Genomic DNA, 10,152 nt, shown 5'->3' with positions numbered 1-10,152 from the left:
CAGAAATCACAAGAAGGTTTAGGTGTTGTTTCTGTGCATCCGTGAGCTCAGTCTTGTCATTTCCTTTTTGTTTTAAAACATCAAATCACTTGGTGGTGGGTGTAATAGTAGTTTATGAGAAGAGACTCTTCCATCTTATAGTCTACCGACACTTTTTGGTTCTTGGATTAAGATGACATTTTAATTAATCATCTTCTATTGATATTCAAACCCCACAATACTTTTGGTTTTTTGCTACGTGTCATATTCGTGTCGGATCCTTCAAAATACATTACTTTTTGAAGGTTTCATGGTAAGGATTGCAACTTTCCGTTAAAATTTTCATTTGTTAGTCAATGATGGAACCTTACATTTTTTTTTTAAAAAAAAAATTAGGATCGTTGAATTGAATGATATTTCTGTTTAGATATGCACATGTTGACAAATTTGAAGAATTCGTAGGGTAGGTGGGACTGAGTGATTATTTTACAGTGAAACAAAAGAATTGGCAGGGGACCTTGTGGAATGGATTAACTTAACGTTGTAATTTTTATATAACATTAGTGTATTTTTTGCATGTTTTAGCAGATAATCTATTTTATTTTTTGATTTACTATTTAACCTGTAGTTATTATGTAAATGATCCGATTGAGTAAAAATTGTCACACATTCAGAGTATAAAAGTTGAACTAATTTACCATAGGCATTTACTTGTCATCGGGGGTAGAGCTATAGTATTAGGTACGAGTTATGAGTCTTCTGACTAGCCTAGTAATTTTGTTTACTATATAAATATTAAGAAAATCATAAAATCTATATAAATATTTAATTGTGAATTTTGTAACTAAAATGAGCTAAAAATTTGGTGACAAATTTAAAACCTATCATAAACTTCAATTGTGTATTGGGGGAGGAGGGTGTATAGTATAAATGTTGCTGCATTGTTACTGTCCATAGTTTAAGAAAGATTTGAAGAAAAGGGACAGCTAGCTCTCCCTGTTTCATGAATCATGTTGTGGTTGACCATTAAAAAAAGTACCACCAAAAGATAATTTTGGACGGATAAATCTCTTTATTTTTAGTCCGATGTCTTTAATGAGTTCCATGTATCACAAATCTGAATTAATCGTATTAGTAAGACGAAATAATATCAACAACCCAATGTAATTTTACCAGGTGGGATTTGGGTAAGGTAGGGTGTACCAGACCGTTGTTTCCAAAAGATCAGTTCAATAACTTCTAACAAATCAATTTTAAAAAGTATATAGGCCCAAAGCAGACATAACAAATAATAATAAAATCATTACAAAATATTCAAGAAAAACAGAACAATAACACAATAACACGATAACCAAAGCAAATAAAACATATATATTAATAGAAGGAAAAAACTGTTTGGAAAAGCACCTTATTTTACTCTGGCTGTGTCTCTCATGGTGTCACTTTTACTTTTAGAGTTGAAAGTTACATTTGAATATATATTAATATCAGAATTCCATCTACTTATTTCTCTCTTCTTTTTAAGTTGATTGTTTATTTTGGGTCCCGTCTACCGTCCTTTCATGTTTACACTTTTTTCTTCTCATCTCCAACTTAACAACAACAATAATATATTTGATATAATCCCACATAGTGGGGTCGAAAGAGGGTAAATCTACGTAAATTTTATTTTTACCTTAGGGTTAGAGAGGTTCCCAATAAATCCTCGGCTCAAGAAAAATAGTCTAATGAAAGAAATGACGAAAGTACAAGAAACAACAACTAATAACAAAAAACAACAATTAGTAATTGAATAAAATAATACATAGGTAAAAAGAATTAACATATAGTAACAAAAATTGAAGGACGACGCGTCTCCAACTTAACAAAAGATTTGGTTAATATAAGACGGAATATAGAGAGTAAATAGCACAAAAACTTGTCAATGAGAAGACAAATTCTCTTGTTATCTGTGTACATGTGGGAGATAGTAAATACCCGATAAATACGTTAAGATGCCCATAAATTGATCTGAACACTATCATAATAAAAAAGAATCTTGGAATGAACATCATCTTATTAAAAAAGAAACTTGTCAACCTATATATGATTTGGACACAATTATTAAAGTAGGGCCAATAAAGTAAGAAAACTATTTGGCAGATAGTGATGTGCAAACCCTTTAATCCTACTTGTAATGTTTATAGTACCTTGCCTACAGAGTTTTGAATTATTTCTGATGAAATTCAACAGGGAAGAAAGAATGGGTCAAAAGAATAGTCATCATCTTAAAAAGAAGAGAAAGCAAGCTATTATGTTAAGAGGAAATTATACTGATGCAGCTTTGTATCAAATTATTGGTGACCTATGTTGCTCGGACTTTTCGAAAATATTGTTAGATGTGTCGAATTTTTCAAAAATTATGCTTTTTTACATGATTTGATTCAACAGTAATAATATTTTTACAGAGTCCGAACAACATAGTTGGTGGGTGGCTTTATTTATACTAGTTGAAATCATAGTTTAAAGCACCTCGCACCCACCCTAACTCACCTTACCTTCACCTATTGTTCAAATACTTATTTTTCAGAAAAATATTTTCTTTTTGGTCAAAACAAATTTCTTCATTCCGAAAACACTAATAATTTCAGTCAATAATATGCTTCATATTTTGCATCTCACATGTTTTACAAACCAACCCTTTACTATATTCACCTGACATATATACTTCTTCATATTCATAAGGGGCAGATTTAGTGCAATCATTATGGATTCACGACTTGACATGAATTTAATAACTTTTGTCCAAATTATAATGTATTAGAATATTTAGCTTGAAACTCAATATGTTGATCCAGCTATTATTATATATTATTTTAAAATTATTATAGAAATTCATAAACTCAAAATCTCGAATTTACCCCCTAACTATTTTTATCTCCTCTGCATGCAGGAAAGTTGCTTTCAAAATTAGAGTTGGTGTAAAAAAAAAAAAGATAAAATAGTAACCTTTACTTTTTGAAAGTGTGAAATGGGAAAGCTAGTGGGTTCCTTTGGGAAATTTCCATGGATTGAAGTGAAAATGGACACTCAATTGTGTTTAATGAGAAAAAAAAAAGAGAGGAGAAAACAAGAAGGGATTTGATGAATCTTGGTGGGAACTTTTTGCCTGCCATAGGACAGGCATTGTGGTGATTGCCTTTTTGATAAATATTTATTCTTATAGAGAGTTTATATTGAATCGAGTAATGTAACTATGAAAACTAATACTCAATGCGTAATCATGATCGAGAGATAAATGTGTGTATGTATACACATATTCTGTATTCTTGATTTGGTGTAAATATTCGGTGTGGATACATTTGTATCATATCGTGACATTTCTCTCCTTTTGTTATTATTAAGTACGGATAGGGATCGTTGGGTTCAATTATAGTTATGTGGAGATTATAATTCAAACATTGTTTAGTCTTTAATTTTTTCCCCTATTGCATATTTAAAGAAAAATTGTGAGTTAAAAGTACTTAACTATGATTTAAACTTCGCAAGAAGTTTAGATTCGACATAAGTTGTGTTTTAGTATATAATTTGCAAGGCATACATTCAGAGAGCTTTTGTGTCCCACAAAAGCTTTGTAAGAATAAGTTATGCCTCTTAAGGCATAATTTTGTGGGTACTGAAATTGAACTCATGTCTCTTTTGTTAAAGTTATGTTAGAACTAGGTTATGTCTTACAAGGCATAGCTTGTGGATTATGAACTTTTTAAGGTATAACGTTCTAAAATTGAATTTGTGCCTCTATCGGTGTGAGTTAGGTAGGAACTAAGTACAACTTGTGCTATTATATTATGATATGACATTCGTGCTTTGAAAGAATACCAAACCAATAAGATGGTTTTCTGGGCCGCATAGTTGAATTTAGCCCACCTATAGCACATAGGTCCGGCCCAATTAGAATTTACAAAGCAATGTCTAAAATTTTACAAGACTCTAGCCCTTATAGATTGAACTATTTGAACAGCCAAAAATAGTTATAAATACAACAAGCCAAGAACTTGCAGTAAAACACAACAATAGAGGAATTTTAGTAGTTCAGTTGGTTGGCTATCTAACTTTTCACCTTCTTGATTAAAAATGAAAACAAGAAAACACAGCAGTATCACAAATTTAAGTGTCAACTAAAAAACACTTTCATAGAGCTTATTCTAAACTGTAAGCAGGGGACAGAGTCGAAGTGCTTATTATGGGTTTGGAAGAACACATCAACTTTGTCCCAAACTTTATATTTGTGTTAATCATATCATTTAATATGTGGTCCAGAATCCATAAACTAAAAAATTTTGACTCTACCTCTAATTGTAAGAGAGCCTATCATGATAGAAAACCCCCAAAATAGTCCATATTCTTTGAACTTAAGATCAAAATGATCATATATCTCTTGCATGGAGCATTAATAGTCGTCATTTTCTGACAAATTGGTACACTTGCCACTTTTTCATCAAAGAATGTGAACTATTAGTGTTTCATGTGAAAGAAATACGATCATTTTGAGCCTCCGCCCAAAGATAATGGACTATGTCCGGCTTTTTCTCTTTATCATGTAGTCAAATAGAAAGGAAAACATCACTGAAAACTACAACAAACCCTCCAAGACAGAGTGCAATCTCATAGGGGGATTAGGGCCAACCTTTAGAGATAGTTCATGAAGCTCCTTGTCTATACATCCAAGTTCCCCATCTAGCTGCTTAAATGTCTCCTCCATTCTACGTGTGAGTGCTTGTCGCCTTTGCAGTAAACTTTCCATGATAAATACTTCATCTATATGCAGTAAACGGTTTTCAAGCCAGCCTATTTCAATGCCACTTAACTTTAGGTCCCAGATATGTTGCCTCGCAACATTGAACTGATCCTTTGACAAGTTCACTATTGTAAGATTATCAAGAAAGTAGACTAACTCTGCCAATATTTCCAAATACACTGACTGAAGTATGCTACTTGCGACCCTGAAGTTCACGAGTGAATCAGGGTACCGCGAGACAACCCTACTGAGTATTGGTAAAGTTCGTCGTGCTACTTGATAGCCTCCCCAAGGAACTTGCTCGTCACCACGACCAGGTCCTTCGTAGGGAATCTGACTCGGGTTTGAAGAGATAGACATCACTTGGAAGGAAGTCGGATGCTCCAATACAGAAGAAGTCCGTCTAGAGTGATCTTCTGAGGCATTTGGGTGACTGGGAGTAATAGTCTCTTCTTGCTCTTCAAGACATTCCCCGAAATCAACAAGGACAAGCTTTAGCTTTCTTAAAATGACAAACTCAGATAAAGGAGCATAAATAAACTAGTTACAGCCAGGCTTTTATTCAGTAATGGAACAGCAGCCTTGTAAAACTATCCAGATTGGTGAATCATGACTCGTGCATATGGACAGACCAAAATATTACAATTTAGAGTTAATATTCTTCGCGGTATAGTCATTTTATGATACACACCCTTCTTATGTATTATAGTTTGAGTGGAGACGAAGTTTAACAATGTGAAGAAAACTTATGGATCTTATGGGTTGCAACAAACGGTATGTATAATATACCAAAAGTACTCTTTGAATCTTGTACTTTTACATGTCATGCCATTCCTATAAGTGAATGTCATCAATGGTGGGATTGCAAACTCAATAGATATAGAGAAGTGGTAGTCTTTTTCTAAACTGACTAAAACGGAAAGTAAAACACATAAATTGAAATGCAGGAAGTAACTATTACCTTGTAGCGTCGATCTGAACCAATCACTGCCCAAATCCAAAGCTATAGTATCGAGACTAGTGTTTGTAGAGTCTGGAAAGTCAAAATCCTTGAATAGCTCATGCAAGTCCTCATCTATAGTTTGGACGCTTACAGTGTCATTTGGAATAGATCCTTCATTATTCTCCCTCGCAACTACTGTATGCAATTGCAGTCCATTGTCCTCTACAGGGGTAAAACAATGGACATTATTAAGCGATCCAGTTGTCTGCTGCCTGATCTCCAAATCTATCATAGTAGATTGAGCACAATCAAGTACTGCTTCCGAGTCTTGCATGTACTGATCCTCCTCAAGCATAAGATTTATTGTTTGTTGACCCTGAGACAAAGATATCTGGCCCAGATCATTTGTTCTGCATATCAAAATAGCAAATTAATGTATTGCAATTTCTTTCTGCGAAAGACTTGTATATAGTTAGGAACTCGTCGTTCCATTACCTTCTCACATGAGAGGAGTCCTCACCCTCAAGTTGCATTCGAGATATCATGCCAACTCCATGGCCATGGTTTCCACCTTTAAAATACTTGCTCACGCTCATAATAAATTGACTTGATCTGTAACATTCAACCAAAAACATATTCATGTAAAAATATGACTGTGAAGTTCTCATTGCAGACTTCATTTTAGTTCAAAAGTCATACTTATTGTAACATGGCTTGTTGTAGACAAAAAAGAGACTTCGGGTTGCAAAGGCATGAGAAGCAACGGCAAGAACCCCTTTCATGCTTTGTCTTGAAAATGTTGATGCTCCAATAGAACAGTGTTGATGAGATAAACGTCTAATCCCAACATATAGTTTGCCAGTTTCATCCCTTGAAGCAAAATCAAAGGAAATAAATCAAATGAGGTATGAAAAGATAAAGATTCTCCAAGATACATAATTGCAGGAGATGTAGCTCAACAGTAAGGACAAAAACATGCCATCAGAAAATTACCTTAAGAACACAACTAAATCCCCGGCAAGCAATTTCTTACTAGTAACGAATGTACTCCAGCCATTTGTGAGCGAATGCCTCCGTGGTTGGCCTACTCAGTGTAGTTAAGATTAAAAAAAACATGGAGAGAAAAAGAATAGAACATCAAGATATAGATATAGCTCATTCACTTAATTTTAGTGTTCTTGATATAAAAAACAAATAAGAGAAACATCTTAGTCTAAAAAGTACAACAATGGTCGTTTTCATTTTTGACGATGAGCCATAAACTCAAAATCCTACCATAGCAGGAAAAATTTTAGTCTCATTCTTTGTCATTTGTCAAGTTGAATAACAAAACAGTAATTCATTTGGTCGATATTCAATCTTAACATAGGAGAGGAGGGATTGCCTTGGTATGCATGTTTAAAGCGCCATTCATTTCCTTGAAGATCCGTTGCTATCAGTTCTTGGCTTGGTTTTTCTTGTCGCATGTCCTGCTCATTGAAGAAACCAATCCCAAAAATAAAAATACAGTCAATCAAATACCTTAAATATTTACACATAAAATAAATACAATAGTAACTATGCCACAATCCCAGGCAAGTTGGGGACGGCTATATGAATTCACACACACAACAACAAACCCAGTGTAATCCCACTTTCTGGGGTATGGGGGAGGGTAGAGAGGGTAGAGTATATGTAGACCTAACCCCTATCTAAGAGGTAGAGAGGTTGTTTTTGATAGACCCTCAGCTCAAGGGAAAAATAGTCCAAAGCAGAATTCATACACACAAAAAAAGGAAAAAATTGAGAAACAGATGCAATAAATTAGTGCATTACCAAGGGAGGAAAGCATTTGACAGCATCTTTCAGGGGCACAGACAGTCCCCAATTGCTTTTTATATCAGATTGAGTTAAACACTTGCAAACCGACTGAAACTGGGCTCTTGGAGTGTCTAGAGGACTAAAATCCGGAGCTATTGGCTCATTTTGCTGCAAGGAGTGGTATTCTTGGCTGTAAACAAGATTTTTATTTTGGAAAATCTTCAAAGATCAAGTAAATTGAGTTCTTACGTCTTGATTTGGCAGTAATATGGTCTCAGCATAAACCTCTTCTGTCTCATGTTCAACCTACCAAAAAACAACTATTGCAGACAAATGGCTCCGCAAGTCTTGCTTTAAACAAATACTGCTTCAGAATAAGATGGTATAATACATAAACAAACACTCAAACTTGGCCTCAACTGGCAAATTTGTATTCCAACTTTGAGATTGCACATCTAATCACCTCAACTTGGTGTCAACCGAAAACTAGACACTCCAACTCGTCCCCACTATGTCTCGTGGACACCTAACGCTAATGTGACACATAAATTTCGGAGGTGTCAAGATGATCCTTTTGTGAGTTGGAGTATTCAATTGACACAATGGAGACGAGTTGAGGTGTCTAGATATGCATACTTAAAGTTGGAGTGCTTACTTGCCAATTGAGGCTAGGTTTGAGCGTTTGTTTATGTATTATGCCTAATAAGATTAGTACGTCTAAAATGGACAATATGTAGTAATCAGGAACCATTAACTTCAGATCAATTGGGTAACTCAATTAGTCAAGTTTTCTTGAGTCTATGAGATTTGCATAAACCCAAAATCAAAATACGGATCACTAGAGTTGATTCCAACAATTGAGGCTCATGCTCTAATCATACTTCTTCGTCAACTTAAAGAATAGGCTCTGTTGGCGGGCATAGTTGGACCATGGAGAATCTATATGCAGGGATAAAATCACATGATGAATGGAATTCACAAATTATCAAACAGCTAGTGAATATGGGTCACTTACCTCATTGTGAATCTTTTATCAAAGAGGACCTACACCTAAAAGAGGAATTTCTAATGCAGGACTACATGTTGGTGTACTCAAATCACACGCTCTATGAGTACAAAAACAAACATATAGTTAGTCCATGAGGAACTCGCGCACATTATGATTAGCATCAACCGTTAGATCTAATTGTCAACAATAACAAGCTCATAAACATTGGAACTAGCACTAAACAAGGGATCTAATTGTCTAATAATAGTCATCAACAACAACAAATAACTACTACTAAAACAACAACTAATACTACTATGCCCCATTCCCAAGCAAGTTGGGGTCACGTTATGAATCCTCACACACCATATCGCTTCATTTAAGCTCTAATTGTCTAGCATAGAATGATTTGCACTTCAAGATCTTTTCTTGGGTGTGATCATTTCTTCCCACTGGACCTTCTGTATTGTGAATATATAGGGTCCAAATACCAACTTTATGTAAGAATTTCCCAAAGAAAATTAAATGACACTAACATGGAGGAGATTGTTTATCCTAATCAATCCCAAGAATAATAGGCAAAAGTCCTTAAGATCCATCAATCTTACTACACCAACTCCCACAAAAAGATAAAAACTATCTCAAAAACATTTGAAAGGATCAATTATCACGCATACCAGAAGGCGAATATGAAGAACACGACAAAGGATCTTTGGGGGTAAGTTGGACAATTGTAGTCTTTCAATCAGTTCATGCTTGGATGATTGCTCCAGCTGGATAAAACCAAAAATTCATTAGGAAGAAAAAAAACACAGGCTTAGTAGCCTAGTTTACTAAACTCGTACTCTTTAACCCGGAGCATAAATATACAACAACATACCCAATGAAATCCCACATGGAGCATAAAGCAATAAACATAGAACCCATAATTTCAAAAACTATCAAAAAAATTCCTAAAATTGATAACCTGATCCACATGAAGTCTTGGAAAGTAGTATACTCTCTCCCCAGCCTTTGAAACATCCAACAATGAACCAGAACAGGCCTTCCATATTTCCCTACACAGAGCATCATCACCTGACAAATAACCCACCCAAAAAACAAAACAACCTATAAATCAACAACAACAACAACATATCCCATGTAATCCTGCAAGTGGGATCTGTGGAGGGTACACAGCCTTGCCCCTACGAAGGTAGAGAGGTTGTTTCCAATGATCAAGTGAAGCATATCAAAATCAGTAAGAAAGGAAAATACATTAATGGTAAAGAAATCATATAGAAAAAAAAAAAACCAGTAGCAACCACAGATAGTACATAAACAACAATCTATAAATCAAGAATGAAAAATGTCCTTTTTTTGTATAAAAACAAAAAAAGTTAGAATCTTGAACCTTCAAATGACATATGATTTAGGTATTTCTGCTGTGAAAACCACAGTTGATCAACCATAATCAAAGCACAAAAAAAGTATACAACTTGCTAAAGGGAACCACAAAAAACAATCTTTTTTAGGTTAATATCTATCACAATCACAAATTCACAATCACAATTTTGGTAGGTACAGTTAAGATAAAAGGAACTGACGTCAAAATAAGTATTTATTAATTCAACCAGCAATGATGCTTCTTCGTTTATTCTTCATCCCCAACCACCCCCCCCCCCC

The 10,152-nt window shown here is 34.6% G+C and overlaps 1 protein-coding gene across 1 annotated transcript; it reads right to left on the bottom strand.

Annotated features, from left to right (window-relative positions):
- Positions 1-4,033: 4,033 nt before the first annotated feature.
- On the bottom strand, positions 4,034-10,062 carry LOC125867285 (uncharacterized). Its single transcript, XM_049547722.1, has 11 exons — positions 9,881-10,062; positions 9,455-9,564; positions 9,165-9,260; positions 7,749-7,805; positions 7,515-7,667; positions 7,084-7,168; positions 6,693-6,783; positions 6,399-6,569; positions 6,195-6,311; positions 5,718-6,109; positions 4,034-5,214 (listed from the first exon to the last, which is right to left on the bottom strand). Exons 1-11 carry the CDS (start codon positions 9,936-9,938, stop codon positions 4,592-4,594), a joined length of 1,953 nt encoding a protein of 650 aa, XP_049403679.1. The 5' UTR covers positions 9,939-10,062; the 3' UTR covers positions 4,034-4,591.
- Positions 10,063-10,152: the final 90 nt, after the last annotated feature.

The sequence above is a fragment of the Solanum stenotomum genome, chromosome 6 (genome assembly GCF_019186545.1).
Source record: "Solanum stenotomum isolate F172 chromosome 6, ASM1918654v1, whole genome shotgun sequence".
NCBI lineage: Eukaryota > Viridiplantae > Streptophyta > Magnoliopsida > Solanales > Solanaceae > Solanum > Solanum stenotomum.
Note: the sequence above shows the minus strand (reverse complement) of the source record. Positions and strands in the feature narration are given on the sequence as shown.